Source organism: Pelodiscus sinensis, chromosome 2, assembly GCF_049634645.1.
Source record: "Pelodiscus sinensis isolate JC-2024 chromosome 2, ASM4963464v1, whole genome shotgun sequence".
Classification (NCBI taxonomy): domain Eukaryota; kingdom Metazoa; phylum Chordata; order Testudines; family Trionychidae; genus Pelodiscus; species Pelodiscus sinensis.
The window spans coordinates 75,256,146-75,276,506 of NC_134712.1; the positions used below are offsets into that span (position 1 = coordinate 75,256,146).

The 20,361-nt window shown below is 40.2% G+C and overlaps 1 protein-coding gene across 5 annotated transcripts in view; it reads left to right on the top strand.

Moving 5' to 3' along the window:
• Positions 1-20,069, top strand: part of CDH2 (cadherin 2) — a 176,671-nt gene extending 156,602 nt beyond the window's left edge. For all 5 annotated transcript variants that reach the window (XM_075920791.1, XM_075920792.1, XM_075920793.1 and 2 more), the window contains 2 exons: positions 12,168-12,332; positions 18,697-20,069. In XM_075920791.1, the coding sequence (XP_075776906.1) occupies positions 12,168-12,332; positions 18,697-18,903 (372 nt within the window). In that variant the 3' untranslated portion in view covers positions 18,904-20,069. The remainder of the gene's footprint in view (positions 1-12,167; positions 12,333-18,696) is intronic.
• The last annotated feature ends 292 nt before the right edge of the window (positions 20,070-20,361 follow it).

Here is a 20,361-nt window from a genome sequence, read left to right on the forward strand (position 1 = left end):
AAAGTGGTGGTCTTCTATTAAAGATGGATAGTAAGAGTCCCCAAACTATAGAAGACAGCTGCTGATTCTCAGGGTGAGGAGGGAGGGTTGTATATTTTCCAGTGTTTAGTAATATGGCCAGTTGAGTTCAAGACAACAAGAGAGCTTGTCAGCTGGTGTAAATTTCATAACTTTGACTTCAAAAGCTGAGGTTTTAGCACAATATTTTTAGAGGAAAAGAATAAAGCAGATGCAATCTGAATAGTATCTCATACTTCGCTCCTGAAATTACATATCTAGTTTAGGCCTTAGACAAGTTCTGTTGTCACTAATGACAGTACTGATTATTAACCGATTACATGACTTTAATGTTGCCGTCATTAGTGAATATGATAGGTGCAATGGACAAACGAGTGACATTATAATTCTCTCCCTTGACATGTGTACTCAATTTGTAACCAGTTCAGTCACTCTAAATATCAAAACCTTATGTTGACTCGTTGTTAATGCACTTAGTCACACGCATGCAACATAGTTCATATGTATACCGTTAACAGTCAGTGAAGGTCAGTCATTCATTTTAAAGTATAAATCAAGATACTGATGTGATTTATGTGGAGCCACGAGGATGTTTGATTTGGATGTCAGAGTAAAAATTGACCAAATAACTTTGAACCATTCCCTTGTTTTCTCAGTGAATTATGCTTTTCTTTAATAAGTTACGTAAGTTAATTCTCAAATCCCCTATTAACTCAGGAACCAATTCACTCCCATTGAATAGCATTTATGCAGTTGGTTCCACTGAAGTCAGTAGTATTGCACAGCGAGTAGGTGCTATTCATCACGTGTGTTGCAAGATTTGAACCTATTGTTTTAAACTTATATTTTTATCTTGCCTATAAACTTCTCCATTCCAAGAGATTTTAAGCCATGTTAAGATTTTGTGAGTTTTTCTCATAAAATCTGAGTTCTCTGCATGAGACACTCTTAGTTAAAAATCAGCAAGCCTACAGTGCTGATGTTTTGTGATCATTTTGAAGATAAGAATTATTTTGTGTATGTTTATATGTAGTAGTAGTAGTAGTAGAATTTATTATAGATGTGATAGAATATTAAAAATAAAATCAAAATGGTGAAATGGGTCTAACTTCTAAATTACTAACAAAGTATTTTGTATGTCATGAAATTACCAAATTTATTTTGTATGCCTGATTATTTGAAGAATAAACTAATTACAGCATTTAAATAGTGAAATATGCTTGATATTTGAGTAGCCCTCTGAGTTTATCCAGTGGGTCTTTGGACTCCTTCTGCTCCTTCCTTTAATATACCAAAAGAAAATATACTTGAGGAAATTTTAAGTAGTCTCTTCATAGAAACCTAGAATTTAAGACCTTGTCAGTTTTGTGCTGTGGACCCTATTTGTGTATTATGCTTATGAGAGTGTAAACGCCAACTATTATGTTCTGTTTTTGTTTTGTTTTTTATTTTCACCATCCTATCAGACAAGTGACATAAAAGGGCTTATCAGGTAATTTTTCCTCATCATTTAACTTTTGTGTTATATTGACGTTCACTTTATATCAACTTCTGAATGATAATGAGTAAACTAACTGTTGTAAGGCAGTAGGCATCGTCATTATTATCATGAAAATGAAATTCTTACTGGGCCCAAGTTTGTATATTAAGAAATTTGACTTGGATTTCTGAATGACTACATACAATGCTCATGTGAAGGAATTATTTTAGTTACCTCATTATAGAAAATAATGGTTTCTTAATTCCATTTCCTACACCATTCCAATTCCATTTCCAATACTCTAATATATTTCGAGTCTGTGGCTATGTGTAAGCTTTATCTGCAATTTGGGTTTAGCTTTGGGTACGTCTACACTGCAGCGCTATTTTGGGATACTTCTGGTATCCTGAAATAGCAATTGCATGTCTTGACAGCGCACCTATTATTTTGAAATAAACTATTTTGAAATTAACTTGTAATAAGCTACGCACTTTGCATATCTCAAATTGCGTAGCTTATTTCGAGCTAGGTGCAGTGTAGCCACACCCTTTCACTTTTTATTATTAAGAAAAGATAGATGATTCCTTGGTTATCTTAGGAAATTATACAGTTGCAAGGCTCCAGATAGAATTATAATAAAAACAAATGGGAAAAACCAAAGCAGCAGAAAGAAACTAAAAGTGAATGGCAAATTTAAAAAAAGCTATCGACTATTAGTGCGAATATAGTTTTTTTTCCAAATAGCACTACCCTTGAAAAACTGCACTACTGATGTACATCAGTGTATTCCTTGGAGCCTGTTGACTTGAGCCAGAGCAGGGTTCAGTCTGCTTAGTACACCTTATAGAATCAGGGCCAATATTTTCAGTGTAAACTCTCTTCAGAGTTAAGGGTTTGGGGGTGTTTTAATATTTTTTTTCTTAAGTTAGTGAGTAACAGCTGACCGATTCTGCTGAAAATGATAATTCTTCTAGATATTGGTCAAATCAAATTGCAATATGGAATGCCTGGGTACGTTTCCTAAAAGTCCTGAATTTTAAATAGAAGGCAGCTGTGATTCCTCTCACCAATTTCTTTGGCTGTGTATGCAAATCAAGTAATTGTATGTGAAAATAGCTAGTCAGGTAGCTGACTATTCATTTGAGTATGTAGTCATTCATATTACACACACAGTCATAGGGACTGTGGGCAGTTGTATTTGACAACTTGTATGAGTTTAATCTTGCCGTGGGAGTTGAGCATTATCTTCTGAAAAATAGGCCCTGCTTGGCCCAGTGTTTTGTATGTTTACAGCAGTTGCTATCAAGTTCACTTAAGAATCTGGCTTGTGCAGTTACAATACATATTCATGTACCAGTTCCAGTTATCTAATATAACTTAGTGTAATTCACTGTATCACAACAACAATCTGTTAAACCCATGTTAATTATTTAAGTAAATATCTTCAAATTTAAATACAGCCAGAGCAGCTGGTCCAGAACAGGAAAAGTAAATAGTAGGCATCCTATTCATTGGGAGTCTGATCAAACCTGCAATTCACACAGAAGGGACAATACCCAGTCTGAAGATAAGAGCAACATTCTGTCAGGTGTATCTGCCCATTTTTAGATGTTTCTAGCCGCAGTTCAACACCGCAGGCCTTGCCTTTTAGCTTTTTTTCTTCAGTTGCCCTCAGAGCCATGACATTGTTTCCACAGTAAAGAAAAATGTGGTATATACAAGTCCTTTTTCAGGAAACGTAACCTTGAAAGCTCGGAATGGTACCAATGTTCTGCTGTGTGCTTCTCGAATTAGATTAAATGATAGAAGTATGCATGGTGGAATTCTGTGGCATGAGGAGGCACCCTCTTCTCTGGAATAGTGTGGAAAGTTGCATGTTAACTGGCATGCTAGTGGTGTCTCTAGACCATGTTTGCCAGAATGGGAATGGGTGATGGGATGGAGCACTTATGATTACCTTTCCTGTTGATTCCTTCTAAAGCACCTGGGTTTGACCACTCTCTGAGGACAGGTTACTGGGTTAGACCCAGTATGGCCTTTCTTATGTTCGCATGTGCTGGGACACTTGGAAATATCAGGGTCCCAGCACAGTGCCTCTTGCTGTACTTGTTGCAAAGATGTAGCCCTTACCCAGACATTCCCCTGTAGTAGTGTGCTGGGTGAAGGCACCATCCTATTAAATTATACAACTTTCCCCTCAACTGCTAGCTTATTCACTTCTTTCCCCACAAGGCATGCAGGCAGGATAAGGCATAATGTGGCCCATTTCTCATACTGGTTTCAAATACTGAGCATATCAAAATACTTTCTATTATTTTGTTTTATTCCAATTAGGATTGCACAGTTTTATATCAAATATTTGTTTTCCCCAATCAATGCAATGTGGTAGTTTTCACACCTGAATACTTGGGAATGAATATAACTTTCTGCTTTGCTTAGTAATATAGCCTGTATAATATGTGCCTATCCCTGTAATTGAAGTATGCATGGCAGCAGTCCAGTCCCTGAAATTTTACTCAGGAGAATGGATCCATTGTAATTGGATTCCCTTCAGATACATCTATGTTTTGGGGGGGTAGGGGGGCGTGTTATTAATACTCTGTAAAAATTTCTCCTATCTTTAAATCATTTTGAGATGCTTAGTATGAAGGATGTGGCATACAAGTACTTTGTATTGTATTGTATTAATGGTTACTGAAACCCAGTTTCCAATTATATATTCCTTGGCATAACTATTTTTTTCCCACTTGCAGCAGTTTCAGATGCTCAATAGAAGGTCAGTTGTTGGTCCTTGAAATTACATAAGAGATTGTTCTTGATAGTATTCAGTGCAGACCGCACCATTTGTTAAACTGAAGCACTTTCAAACATTTTTCATTCAGTTATCAGACCGAAATAGTTGACAGACATCTGTAAAACAGAGATACTGCATATGCATTATTCTTCAATCTTTTTTTCTCCTCTTCATAATAATAGCAGTACAGACCCAAATAACCATCAAATGAGTATTTATTTGTATGTCTTTACTTTAGTTTACTATACAGGCAGTCCCCGGGTTACATGGATCCGACTTGCATCGGATCCCTACTTACAAATGGGGTGAGGCAACCCCGCACTAGCTGCTTCCCCCCAGCAGACCAGGGAGACGCGAAGCTAGCGCCCCCCACCCCCAGCAGACTAGGGAGATGTGGAACAGCTTTTCTCAGCAGACACCTCAGCTTGAGAATAAAGGACTGAGGGAAGTGAGGTGTGGGAGAATAAAACTGAGCTCTGGAGAAATGTTTGGCTAGAGTTTTCCCTACAATATGTACCAGTTCCGACTTACATACAAATTCAACTTAAGAACAAACCTACTCTTGTACGTAACCCGGGGACTGCCTGTACTTTCCTGATTTAAGGATCTGTTGAGATTAAATATACCGTATTTTCCGGCGTATAGGGCGACTGGGTGTATAAGACGACCCCCTATCTTTTTAATTAAAAGATAGGGTTTCATCTTATACCCCAGCGCCCCTCCGCCTCCTTTGCTCCCGGTGTCCCTGGTCTGCTGGAGATGGTCCCCAGCAGACCAGAGGCACCGGGAGCAAAGCCCTGGGCTGCCCCCCCCCTCCCCCCCCGCCGGAGCCCCTCCGCGGCTTTGAAAGCCTCGGGGGAAGCCGGCGGCGGGGCATCCCAGGCGCGCATGGGCTGCCCCCCCGCCGGAGCCCCTCCGCGGCTTTGAAAGCCTCGGGGGAAGCCGGCGGGGGGGCATCCCAGGCGCGCATGGGCTGCCCCCCCGCCGGAGCCCCTCCGCGGCTTTGAAAGCCTCGGGGGAAGCCGGCGGGGGGGCATCCCAGGCGCGCATGGGCTGCCCCCCCGCCGGAGCCCCTCCGCGGCTTTGAAAGCCTCGGGGGAAGCCGGCGGGGGGGCATCCCAGGCGCGCATGGGCTGCCCCCCCGCCGGAGCCCCTCCGCGCCGCCGCGGAGGGGCTCCGGCGGGGGGGCAGCCCATGCGCGCCTGGGATGCCCCCCCGCCGGCTTCCCCCGAGGCTTTCAAAGCCGCGGAGGGGCTCCGGCGGGGGGGCAGCCCATGCGCGCCTGGGATGCCCCCCCGCCGGCTTCCCCCGAGGCTTTCAAAGCCGCGGAGGGGCTCCGGCGGGGGGGCAGCCCATGCGCGCCTGGGATGCCCCCCCGCCGGCTTCCCCCGAGGCTTTCAAAGCCGCGGAGGGGCTCCGGCGGGGGGGCAGCCCATGCGCGCCTGGGATGCCCCGCCGCCGGCTTCCCCCCAAGGCTTTCAAAGCCGCGGAGGGGCTCCGGCGGGGGGGCAGCCCATGCGCGCCTGGGATGCCCCCCCGCCGGCTTCCCCCGAGGCTTTCAAAGCCGCGGAGGGGCTCCGGCGGGGGGGCAGCCCATGCGCGCCTGGGATGCCCCCCCGCCGGCTTCCCCCGAGGCTTTCAAAGCCGCGGAGGGGCTCCGGCGGCGGGGCATCCGGCATACAAGACGACCCCCGATTTTTGGGGGATGTTTTTTAACATCAGAGGTCGTCTTGTACGCCGGAATATACGGTATGTGGATTTCTAGAAGCATATAGCTGTGTTGGAATGTGGCACATACATTAGATTTATCTGTTACAGGAGAAGGTCTGCCTGCTGTCCAAAGCAAAATAAATTAAAGGGGCTTGAAGCACATGTCTAGTGGCCACTGAACATCACTATTCCTGATTCTTGGTCTGTCTTCTGGGATTCTGCAGAGCTCCAGTGGTGGGAGGAGGCAGTTGCTTTCTATGAGTATCTTTCCTGTCCCCAGTTAGTGATAATAAGGACATGATCCCACAATGCTTTTATGAGAGAGAAAGTTTCATCTGCTCAGTATTTATTACTCCTTTCTCTTCCCTTCATTGCCACAAGGGGAAAGAGTCTTCCATTGGATATATTCCTAATCTAGTCTCTTGTCCCTCAGTGATATTTGTCATGAAGACTGTAGCCAGGAAGAAATTAGAGACAGTATTTTCTTAGGCTGTTATAAAGACTACTGTCTCTGTGTAATTGAACTGCTGAATGTTTTGTTGCTGTGGGGAACATTGAAGCTTTCATAATTTGTATACCTTTACTTACCCCTTTGGAGACGAGTGAGCATATCTAGGGTGCTTTCCCCTGTTTCCTACAGTTAGTTGTTCATTGACCTTGGTCTTTGGACTACAGCTATCCTACACCATGAAAAGGGAAAGATTCTCAATTTCAGAGTAAGGATTGTTCAACGTACAACTGTCCTGTAGTGTTAGGAGGACATGTATTCAGGCTTATCACGGAGATATTGTAGGAATCTCTCCATTTGGATGGTGTATACTCTTGGGTGAGTGATTTTCAGGGATTGTAAAATAGTCTGGCAATTGAGACTATTTGGTAGGTTCTTCCAGGTGCTATGGCACTGGAGATCCAGGAAGCAATCAACTTTGGGGTTTTGAACCCTTCAATCCACCCCTACTTAGGAAGTGGTTAATTTTTAGGGCTTGGCTAGTTGGTTGCCATTTGATCCTGTCTCAGCTGATGTCTTGGTTCAGGAGTGCAAGGCTAGAGAGCTGTTCATTGCAAGTCACCGCCATCCATGATTTAAAGGCATATTGTCTACTTTGTTTCTTTTAAAAAGTCTAATTCAGAAATCTCAAGTTCCTGTTAGAGCTCCCTTTCAACAAAATGTCCAGATTTTTTTTCTTACTTCAAAAAAGGAAAGGGAAAAAATAAGATTTTTCTGCTTCAGTGCTGATGTTTTTACAGGGGTCTTTTCAGCAAGAAAAACAGTACCCATAACAATATGAGCTTCCTGTCTCATGCATCTACAAGGCCATGAGAATATACAATGTGTGACCAAATGCACCAAAAGAACAAACTGAAAAATAGGGGAAAATGGTATTATTTAGTGAACTTATTTCAGTAGCTAGCAACAATGATAGGCAAAGTAAAATGTAATAATTTTGTAATATCCTAGTAAATATATTATTTTTTCAAGTTCATGGTATAATTTAATCCATCAGGTTTCTTTTATGGGCCTCTGGCTTGGTAATTTGGCTGGCACAATACTGGTATAGCTTCTTCCCAAGAGGTACTTCAATGAGCCTGACCTTGGAGGTTGCTGGGAAAGATACAGTTTTTTTGTATCTGATCTTGTGCAAGAGCGACTGGGCTGTGGGTGGCCTATGTGCACCAGTATGCTACTAAATTGCAGTTAGGAGATGAGTAGCAGTGTGGGGTCAACTTAGGTCAGGATACCAGGAAGTTCGGTGTCAGGCACCACCTTCTAGACAGCAAGCAAATAATGGAGTTTGGAGCAAATTGGGGTCAGAAGCCAGAGTCTAGGATGTATAGCAAAGAAAGCTGTGGAGCAGAAGCAAGCATGCAGACAGCTCCCTATGATGGCTTCCCAATTTATATACCAGCATAACCCACCTGGTGGTCTGTGAGCAGCCATCACTCAGGTTATAAAGAGTGGTACTTCCAGAGGAGCCCTGGACTAGTACATCCCAGGTTCTAGTCCTGCTGGTTCTTACACCAGGTCACAAATTGTGGTTAACTATATCTATCTGATATGCAAGCCACAGCGAGGGATTACTTTGAAAGCTGCTGGAGATTGGTGTAGAAGAAGATGCTGGTATGTAAAGGGAGCCTCTGAAGGTGTGCCTACATAGCCCAGGGCAGCAAGTCTCTCAGCCCAAGTCAAGAGACTCAGGCTTGCAGGGCTCCTGCTAAAACTCTAAAATAGCGAGGCAGACAGTGTGTGGATTGGAGCTCAACCTTAATAGGCATCAGAGCCTGAGCTCCAGCCCAAACTGCAACTTCAAAGTGCAGTCTACAGATGTGTTCTTAGAGAGCTAGTATGAGCCATTTGTGCCTGACTGAGGCTGTCCGCCTCAGCAGTGTCAAGCAGGCCTGAACAATTTGGCAGGTAGTGACTGTTGGTTTTGTTGATTGTCTTCCACAAATTAGGGCTAAACAGTGATTTGGCCTCATGCTTAAAGGGGGAAAGAGGTAATAGTCAGGACCCAAACTGTATAGGGCTTTCTAGATAAATATCAACACCATAAATTGCAAAAAGGACAACACATGAAGAGCATGTGATATGTGACAAACATTGATTACCATGACTAAATAGTTCATCATTTTCTGCACTACATGAAGCTCGTGAGTCGTTTTCTACTGTAGTCTTAAGCACGTTTGCTCAAATACTTAACCCCAAAGGGTGAGAGGTTCATGGAAACATCTGGTATGTCTGCGAGAAAGGACACATGAAGCTGTTGTGCCTGGAAAAAATGCATTAAGCCTGTGTTTCTACCTATGATTCCAAAAGCATTATGAAGTCTACAATTTCCCTTAATTCAAACAATAGAATTGGTTTTAGGCAGAATGTTCTTGGTGTCAGGTTCTTGACTCTGGAATTTATTTCTGTTGTCTGGTTTCCACAACTTCGGTTGAAGTGTAAGGCCCATCTGCTTTCTCAATCTGGTTGTAAATGTTGCTGTCTATAGCAACAGTCTGGATAAGCAGTTAGAAATGCTGTTTGTGTGGTTTTGGTCCAATATAGAATTCTATTGGTGGAATGGTTAGAGCCTGCCTATGACTGATTGATATATAGTACATATGTTTTCATGCTATCAGAGCATAATATATGCTAATAATAGGCACAGTCTGTATCTTGATGAATGATCCATGCTTTCCCTGACAATGACATTCTGGCAACACCAGTTTCCACACCTGAAAAACAAGGAAGGGGAGTATCATAGACTGAGCCCTGGTAACTACAGGTCTAGGTGCCTCTGTAAAGACAAAGTTGGCAGTAGCAGTACAATGAAAGTGTTATCTTGCACTCATGGAGAATGCTGGTTAATTGAATGTGCCAAATACTTGAGCTCGAGGCAGACTGCAGGAGAGAGGAGGCACCTACTGATGACATCAGCCAACAGTGCCTCGATGCCGGTTAACAGAGTTTTCTGGTTAACCCAAAGCTTTCATTTGTACCCACTTGCAGTAGGAAGTAATGTCCACAGCTGTAGAGCCAGAAATATTTACCAACTTACAAAAAAGAGCGTTAACATATTTCAGTTATTGTTCCTGACTTGTTTGTTATTGCTCTGCTGTGTGATTTTTCTTCAGTATCATAAAAATTGTATTAAATTTGTTATTAACTATAATTCCTTAAGTACATCCTCATGAAAATATTGAGAACAAAAAACAACAATTTTTTTTCATTCCTTTCTGTTGAAGTGCTATACATTTGTCTTTTATGAGGGTGTGAAAAAGTGCATATAGATTCTGATTTCATAATTTCTGCTGTGCCTCTACTTGAATTTTCTGATAGTGATATGACACTAAACTATTTTGAGATATTTTACTTGAGGGGGAAAGAGAGAAGAGCTCTTTTCTTCTTTTTGTGCACCTTTCATCAGTTCTCACATGATATTGACCTGACATTCTGTTCAGTGGAGAATGTCTTATTATCCTGTTTTGTGTATTGAGTACCTTTATGAGGAAATCATGGTCCCTGCCCCAAGTAGTTTACTAGCTAATTAAAAAACAGGCAATACATTTTAAATCTGTGCAATTCATAGAATCCTGGAATTAGGGATGTTAAATATTGGCTAATTGAATAGTTGATTAATCTCATGAATTCTTATCTGTTACTCAACTATTCTATAGTCCCCGTGCATGGTACGGGCAGCTGGTGTGCTCTGGCCCCACTTCCAAGGAGCTCCCTGCCACTCCACACTGCTGCCTCTATATCAGAGGAAGCAGTGTGGGGTGCCAGGCAGGAGCTGGTTCGCAAGAGGAAACAGTTTAAAAAACATCTTCCTTCACGCACCGGCTGCCTGTCACCCCACACTGCTGCCTCTGAATCAGAGGCAGCAGCGTGGAGTGGCAGCAGCCCCTGTCCGAGGTGGGTGGGTCTGAGCTCTCGGACACAGTGTGAGCCAGAACTGATCCAGGCTGCCTGCCCGCCTGGCTCCTAATACACTTCAAATGCAAAGCCGCAACGGGGTAGGTCTGGCAAGGAGTGGAGGGGAAATGCATGTTGTCTATAGCATTAACCTATAAGCTTTCACTTGTCATTTAATTTACTGGACTATTACATCCCTACATGGAATACTAGAAATGGAAGGAATCTTGTGAGGTCATCAAGTTCAGTCCCCTGCCCTCCTGACAAGATCAAGCACCCAGATCATCCCTGACAGATGCCTATCTAAGTTGCTCCTCAGTATCTCTAGTTATAAAGATTCCACAACCTCCCTAGGCAGTTTATTCCAGTGTTAACCACCCTGACAGTTGGGAAGTTTTTCCTAATGTCCAACCTAAACCTCCCTTGCTGCAGTTTAAATCCAATTTAATTCCATTCCCAGAGGTCATCAGTGCTGTTCCACCTTTTTAACTACATATTTATGGCCATCAACAGGTCTCAGTCCCAAAGCTGAGAAACGGTGATAATATTACTAAGCCAATTCTATGTGGAAAAATAATCTTAACTAATACGAAGGGATTTTGAACATTTCCAATAAATATAATTGGCATGTTTTAACTTCTTGCATCTTTCTCTGAAAGGGTCATAATTTAAAAAATGATGGCCAGATATGGCGTAGCCCTTGTCTAAGGATTCATGGGTCAGATCTCGGTCCCCACATCAGTGGTACAAAGCTCCAGAAAGCCAAGGGGTCCAGCTCCAGGAGGAGTTTGTCTATAAAGGGAACTCTCTCTGATGGTACAGGACCACAGTAGCAGCTCCAACACTCCCCATAGTTCAAATCCCAGTGTAAGAGGCACAGTGCATAAAATGTGGGTGTGGGTGGCCTGGCTGCTAGAATGGCCCGGGGTTAGTGACCCGCTGGCAAAATGTAGAGCAGCCTTGAAGTTATGCTACTTGTATAGCAGGGACTGGATAGGCATCCAGTTATTGGGCGCTGTTCCGAAGCAGACCAGCATGGGGATTTATATCTTAAATCTATAGATATTCAGTTAATTTTTTTTCTTCCGTTAACATGGAATTCATAATCTATGCTAGTGTCATCAGTCAGCCAGGAGTTTTGAATCTACAGAATCAAGTACTTAGTGATCAGATCCAAGTGTAATCTCCAGAAAGTGCTTGGAATTAAGGCCAAATCTGAGAAGCTTTGTACTTTTCATGTCATTTTTCTCCTTTAGCTTTTCTGTTATGAAAAGCCACATGAAATCAGCAAGCAGTCTTAAAACTCAGTCTTTGAAGGTATTATACAATTGCAGAACTCTGTACTTTTGTATGTGTCTGTGTGACAGTATCTGGCATTTATTTGGTTTGAAAAATACAAGTCAGCTTTGGCATCTGATCCTACAGTAAATCAGTATTTACTAGGTAAATTGTTTAGTTGTTTAATAGTGCTACTCCAAATCTGTTTCTCAATTGAAAATTGATGAGATGCACTGCAAAGCTGATGGGATATAGACATTTGACAAAGTAGACAAGGAAATATAAAAGAAATGATGGTTTTACTCATTATTCATGAATATAAATGACAAATTTCAATTAGGATACTTACAGAATCATTCTCAATATATGTTATGATTTTCAAAGTATGTCTTTTGCTGAATGTGGTTTGGTTTATTTTATTTTCCTATAAAATTGTTGACAAAAAATCTCTGAATCCATTTTTGTTGCTTTTGTTTCCTTCTTTTCAGGACTATGATTTAAGCCAGCTTCAGCAACCCGATACCATAGAACCAGATGCCATTAAACCTGTGGGGATCAGACGGCTTGATGAAAGACCAATCCATGCAGAACCTCAGTACCCAGTCAGATCAGCTGCTCCTCATCCTGGGGATATTGGGGACTTCATTAATGAGGTAAAGGAGAAAAAACACTTTTCCTTGCAGGATGGGATAGGCTTTTATATGTTGCTAATTGCACTCTGCATGAATAGCTGTTTCATTTGGAACATAATAACTTTTTAAAACTTGCTTATACAATTAAAATGACCTTGGTAGATAGAAATAAATCTGGCCTTTTAAAGAGAAGACAAATTTAATTAACTCATTCAAATAGAAAGGGAAGATATGTCAATTAACTTTTGTACATTTGTATTAATTGCATTCATACTATGTTATCAGCCTTAACCACAATATCTCCAAGAGGGATTATACCGTGGATTCCAAGTAATAAATAGACTAACAAAATTATAATTTAGCCTAAATTCATTTATTAATGCAGATTAATTTAATAATGGAAGAAGTTCATTTTGATTTTCCTCACACATTTACCCTTTGAATCCAGATAATGGTGAAAATTCAAATTCCTTCAAAAAGACCAAAGAGTTCCAGCAAACAAGATTAGTGAGTAGGGCAGCTAAATTAAACGTTATGTAAGTGCTTTAAGTACTTTCTTTGTCAAAGAATTTTTAAGAGGCTCTGTGCCTCTTTGATTCTTGCAGCAGTAACTAAAATGTGACCAACGGTGAATGAAGATTCAGAATTAATTTTAAAAGATATTTTCAGTTATGAAAGAAATATTTCCCTATAAACGTTTCTTATTATTATTTTTTTAATCATTGACTAAATGTTTTAGTATGTTTGTCATTTGTTTTATGGAACTTGAAATGTTACACATTTCAGTGTGTTCTTTACGCTTATTTCTTTGGGCAGAAGAAATTTTAAAGAATCATTTGCCTTTCACAAATCTTGGTTATCTGAATAAACAGTTTAAAGTGATTGAAATAAAGAAAGTTTTTCAAAAATGCATTTGTGTATATTTGAATTTGTAACCAAAACCAGATGTGGTGTGTTCACATCTCTTTTGTGTTTGCTAGAGTATTTGTTGCCCTTTTCTGTATTTTTTTTCAATTCTAATGTATCTTTATTGACACAGAAAGATTAGAACTGCACACACTACTTAAGATGTGGGTTTTTCATGGATTTATATACTGGCATTAGGATACTTTCTGTTTTATTATCTATGACTTTCCTAATGGTTCCTAATTTTCAGTTTGCTTTTTTGACTGCTGTTGCTCATTGAGCAGATGTTTTCAGAGAACTATCCACGTAACTCCCAAGATCTTTCTCTTGACTCGTAACAGCTAAACTAAATAGTTCAGATAATCAAACATCTTTGTCCAAAGCTGAAGGACATTCTAACAAGTACCCTCTCCCAACTATGGGTATTTGCTATGGGCTTGAGATTATTTAGTCCAAGTAATCATGGACAGTATCTTCCTGTCACAAGAAAAATTTGCTAAGATCAAACCACATCATTGTTTACTCAGCAATGGTGATAATTAGCCATTCTCTCCAGCTGCAATGATTCCTGGTACAAGCCAATATCACTATCTTCTGTCAGAGATTCTACACATAGTATCTCTAGATATTTTTTTTCCTGCCACGTGTGGTGTTGCTCCTGGCTATGTTAGGATGTCTCTGCCATACGTTTAAATTCAGGCAACTTGCTGATGGCTAGCCCAGTATTCACTCTAGAACCATCTTTGAATTCCACAAAGAAGAAGCATAGTATACCTAATATGGAGAGTGAGGGATATTACTAGTAGAAAAGAAATAAGGTGAACATTTCTGTTTTGAGGACATGCAACAGAAAATGGAGTCTAACTGTTCCCCTTTCTCTGCCAGTACAGAATTGTTCCCTGTGCTGTATTCTCTCATGTTAGTAATCAATTGATTACTCAAGTAATATTCAAGGAAATCTTCCTAATATGATGGGGAATATGAAACTGAATATGCTGTACAGTCCTAATGACTTGCCAGTTGAAAACAACTGTTAAAATATGCTGTTAAAACAGTCAAGCATTTTGAAAATATTTATACAGTTATGCTTAATAGATAAACATTTTCCAAAGACGAATGAATTCCAGTTGTGAGTTAGTTATAATGTAATATGGTTTGCAGGCATAAACAAAAATTACCAAAGGGACTTGCTTGCTTTGTCTGTTTCAGTGGATAGATGAGTTTCTAATTTTAAGCAAAATACTCCTTTTTTTCCAGTCCAGTTTATTCAAGTGGGTAAGACAAGTCATGTGTTACTAGGAATCCTCTGTAGACATTCTGCATTCTTTTTTTAGTTTTAAAAAGTGGAACATTATTAACACTTAGAATACTTGAGGATTTGCAAAGCATGCAAATTAAGGATACATTGCAGTAGCACTATTCAGTCTAATGGTTTATCTTTCAAGAGTCAACTGTCCCTGAACAGAGATCTTAAACAAATTGTACTGTGGCAGAGAGCTTGAGGCTAAAGATCTATTTCTAATCAATACAGAACATAGCCTGAGGTAAATTAAATTTAAATTACAAACTAAAGGCCCTGTCCTATGAGATGCAGAGAACCCTTCACTCACTTGGAAGTAAAATTGCTGTTGATGGCATTAAGCTCTTTGCAAAATGGTGCCCTTCAATATGCTCACTCTTCAAAAGCCAACTCTTAGATCGTTACAATCATTCATATAACCCCATAGGCTCCACTTCCTTATCCCCCATGCCGCATCCCAATACCACCAAACATCTCTCGTATGTGAGAAGAACTAGACTTTATGAAAATATAAGCACAAAAACATTGATTCGTTCTCTAATGTTCCCCATTCCTGTTCAGGATTTAGTTAAAAGGAGAGTATTATATGTGCTTAATTTATATAAACATAAGGTTGCTAAACCTTTTTGGTTAACTCCGGGTATAATTTTCCCTTCTTCGTGTCTCCTCTATTAATAGCAGGGCCTGAGGCATAGACCAAAAGAGGGAAAGGTTGCAGCCAAGTCTGAGTAGAGTTTACAACTCCACTGAGGCAGCATGTCCATCTGACAAATGCCCTGTGGTTCTTCAAATGGGAATGCCCAGCCCAAATGACTTTCACTGGCTCTGTTAGACAGGGATTTCTCTAGTAATGAACACATCCGATGGCGGCAGGGAGAGCCAGCTAGTCATAGAAATATCACCAGACAATAGAAGTATACGGCATATTGGGTTAATGTGGCGATTGTGTTTCAGCAACAGGAAGCTGAAATTGTCTCCTTTTAAACTTCCTCCACAACATTTAGTTAATATTTTGCCAAGAATACATTGAGGAAAATTTTAATTGCCTTCCCCAAAGTTACTGTATTTAAATTTGGAGCATTAGATGATAAAATAGAGGGATTTTTAACCTTGCTGTAAGTGCAAATGTCATCTTACGTTTGGTCATGTTGATCTCTCCATAATGCTGCCTCTTGGTGCCTTTTCTTAGGGAAACAGTTTTCACATTAAGTATGCCTCTGGAACAATGAATTGTTCATTGCCATTTTGCCCTGTAAACTCAGCCTCCGTTTTATTTCATCCACTGCTGGCAGTGGATGCTGCTGAACCAGGAAAATCCAAGTACCAACTTGAAAGTAATAAGAGATTGTTCAGTCCGTAAGCCAAGTTTTATGCTGTTAATGCCTGGTGCCTGGCAGAATTTCTACAGTTGCATGGGGGAGCTATTTTTATTTACCAATACCTGCTCAGCTCGTATCCCAGAGTCAGACTCACAAGCCCATCTTGTGTGTGGCACAACTGTGTAAACTGTAGGAATGTCTCCAGAATTTCTGCTCCAGGCCAGCACTGTGTATGGCTTTTATGAGAGACCCCTGATACTTCCCATGTAACCTTCTCAGCTGAAGCAACACTTCTCTTCCTTCCCAGTCACCTACATCCAAAAGGCGGAGAGTCTGTAGCCCTGAGCAAGCTTAAGGGACTGGCTGAAAATAAGAATATTCAACAGTGTAGACCTAGCTATATATAACTCAGTAAGTAAAATCATATTTCTGTTTCAAGAGCATAAATGAACAGAAAAGACTAGAGCTTTGAAGTTGGACCAGATAAGACATTGCATTCCAGCTACAGACATTTAAGATGATGGACTCATTTGTCCTTATTATAGCTCTCAGGATGGAAAACTCAGAAAAGAAATATAACAATTATCCTGGTTAAATAATTCGAAAAGATGACTGTAATGCCGGCTACTAATTACCAGCTCAGTGACGTTGTCCTACCCGAAACATTTATTTAAATTAAAGAAATGTTCTTGGCTGAGGTTATTAGTATCATAACTATCCAAAGACTAAATACCTTGGGCTGGGTTCTCTGTTGCCTTATATATTCATATACACCCATGCAAAGTAAGCATAACATGCTATTAAATCACTTTGGTAGCATTTTACACTCATTTTGCATATTTGTGAATGGTTACACAAAGCAGAAGAGAATGAGGTGCATAGTTTTACTGGTGTTTCCCTCTTAGGCATACATGATATCTGGCCCAATTCATTGGATTAGCTATGCCAGGGTGTTATTTAGAAAAGTCAGTGTCCATACAATAGGCCATTATGTCACATGATTATACCTACAACATCCCATGTCAAACCATTCTGAAGGAATTTTACTGAAAAGAGATAATAATCTCCAAGGAAATACTCAATCTTGCAGATAATCTGTTTTGTCAGGAAGCTGTTGTGAGAGAAATTTTAGTGCTAATGTAAGAAAGGCAGGCTTGACAGGACCCTCAGTCTTCTCTTCATTAAGCTTTCTAGTGTTTTGGCTGACAATTTATCTGTGGACAATGTCTACCAAAGTAGATCCTTAAGCTGAAGGCCTTGAAAAAATACTTCACATCCAATGGAAGAAATTGCAGGCTTGACCCCCCCCCCCCCCCCCCGAAGAGGTACAGCTCTGTTGACATTGTCTTCTTGGCTTCAACCCTCTTTCTTAAGCCTTTGTGTCCACTCCTTTGAGCAGTTCCACATTTCTAGCAAAAGACTCTCATTTAGTCTTCTACAGTCTCTAGAGGTAGACTGAGGTTTTAGGCTTTACCTGGGTAAGAAGGTTGGGTGGGGAGAATCAGGAAAGAATTGAGAGATTTCCTCCCCTACTCTCCCCTTGCTTCAAGGGGCAGAGAGTACCTTCACTGTGGTACTCTCCTTTTCAGCAATGGCTGTTAATCTGCTGCCTACTAGGTGCTGGGAAGAAGTGTCAGACATGTAGCCAAGTCACTTAGCTATACATATCTATACATGTCATCTTCTTTCATTCCTCCTCAGGATGTAGATAACTGAAATTTTTCATCCACAAATGAAAACAGAACTCCTGTCTGGCTTTGTATTGATTTAAAAATGTCCTCCAAAATGAGATTGACCACATCTGCCTATCATCCCTGTTTTGGGAATGAGCTCCACCAACAAAGCAATCCCAGGCGGTTATATTTGCCAGACCTGTCTTATTACTACTTCTCCACTAAACCTTCCAGCTCCTCTGATAATTATGGTGACACCAGGGTGCTAGGTTTTTTCTATTTTTTCTCAGCCTTAGAATTGCAATTTTAAAATCATTGACTGTTTCTTGGCTGTCTAATTGATTGAAGACTTTGAAACAAAGTTTACAATCACAAAAGGGCAATAATTGAAAGAGACATTAACACATGTCTAGAGTTCTATCATACATGTAGCTTTGCTTACTTGTGACATTCATTTGTACTTGTGAAATGATGCTCATGTGTGATCATTGTAGAATTCATAAAACTTAGGCTCTATATATGTATATAGACAGAGAGAGACTTAGAGGGCTTAGAGGTAGGTGACCTGAGTGTTGTAAATTAAGGACAGTAGTGAAGTTAAATATACCCTAATTACTACTTGTGGCATGTGCAGGTTAACCAAAGACCTGCTGTCTTCAGTGATTAGACTGGGACCATGTGAGATCAGTGTTGTAGCTGATCTATGCAAGCATACTTGTCTGTCCTAACCTTTCCTTTCTTTACCCCTCTTTACCTCCAGACTCCAGTGGTTTGTGGTTTGTTAATGTATCACAAACATTGATATTTTAGTTCGTCTTTGAATCATGGTCTCTATTGTATATCTGAGATTGTGAGTTCTCTGGCTTAGGGGGTGTCTTATATTTGTTTATACAGCTCCTAACCCTAATTTGGCTGCTACTGCAGTAGAAATCACAGTAATAACGATGTTTTCTAAAGATGCATAACCACATGACCAGAAGGAACAGAAAACTCAATGTATTTATATTCTTGAAGTTTCAAAGATATGAATGCTGTTTCAGTGGTTGAAATCTGAGGAAATGTATGAGAGCAAGAATCTGGTTTTCTCAGCCTGCAGAGGATGTGATAGAATTGATGTATTCTTATTACACTTTGGCTTCCTGTATCACATATAGAATTTTGTCTTTTTTCTTTTCTCCTTATTTCAGGGACTTAAAGCAGCTGACAATGACCCTACGGCCCCACCATATGACTCCCTCCTAGTCTTTGACTATGAAGGCAGTGGCTCTACTGCTGGATCTTTGAGCTCTCTTAACTCCTCAAGTAGTGGTGGTGAGCAAGACTATGACTACCTAAATGACTGGGGCCCACGTTTCAAGAAACTTGCTGATATGTATGGTGGAGGTGATGACTGAACTTCAAAGTGAACTTTGTTTTTGGACAAGTACAAACATTTCAACTGATATTCCCAAAAAGCATACAGAAGCTAGGCTTTAACTTTGTAGTCTACTAGCACAAGTGCTTGCTGAAGGCTTTGGCATAGGCTGCAAACCAATTTGGGCTCAGTGGGAATATCAGTAATCCAATGCTGTTTGGAAAAAAAAATATTGAGCTCAGTTACACTTGAATTTTACAGTACAGAAGCACTGGGATTTTATGTGCCTTTTTGTACCTTTTACAGATCGGAATTAGTTTTATGTTTAAGGCTTTAATGGTACTGATTTCTGAAATGATGCATTAAAGAGACAAACTATGTCGGGGCAGGGAGGAGTTAAGTTAAATCACAGTATGCTTCAACATGCTTTTGTTACATTGCATTGCTTTTATTAATAAGGAAATTTAAAAAAACAAACAAAAAAACCCTCATGGAGCCATTTTATTATCTGGGGGAGAAGACCATGAGATTGAAAAATGTACATTACTTCTAGTTTTAGATGTTAGAGTTTTTTTCACTAAAATTCTAAAACTTATGCAGCTGGTTGCAAATAAAGGGAGTTTTCATATCACCAGTTTGTAGCAGAATTGATTTTTTTTTCTTATGGTAGAATGTTAGGCACATTTTGGTCTTAATCCATGTACACTTTTTTTTTAAAATTCTGGTACTGTTTTTTCCCACTTCACTGTAAAAAATGGTATGTGTACATAATGTTTTATTGGCATAGTCTATTGGGAAGTACAGAAACTTCAGAACATGTGTATGTATTATTTGGACTATGGATTCAGGTTTTTGCATGTTTATATCTTTTGTTATGGATAAAGTATTTACAAAACAGGTTGCAAACAAGTGGCATTGATTCAATTGTTGAACTGTAGCTAGAGTACTCAATTTTATTTTTTATTTTTTATTTTAATTTTTGGTTTGGGGAGGGGAGAAAAGTTCTTAGCACAAACGTTTTACATAATTTGTACCAAAAAGAAGACAGGGGTGGCCTGATGCTGATGGTACTAGGAACAGTATGTTGGGAAAAGGAGCTTTTGAACTGGAGAGACTTCTGACAACAGCTTTGCCTCTGTATTGTGTACCAGAATATAAATGATACACCTCTGACCCCAATGTTCTGAATAAAATGCTAATTTTGGATCTGGTGGCTGGTTTGAACTTCTTTTGTACTTGAGCAACTGTGATTGTAGCAAAAAAGAAAAATATATATAGAAGTTTAAATTGCGAAAGGTGTGCACCGTTTTTCATCACTCGGTATACAATGAGCTGTGAATTAATTATATGTAGGCTAGAAGAAAGTCTGAAGTTTGTTAATGGAAGCAATGTACCAAAATGAAATGGGAAAAGCCAAAGGCGTTAACTATTAAGGCAAAACCTCCAGAACTCTTGTTTTAAGTGGATGGATGGCTCTTCAGTTTTAACATACATTTTT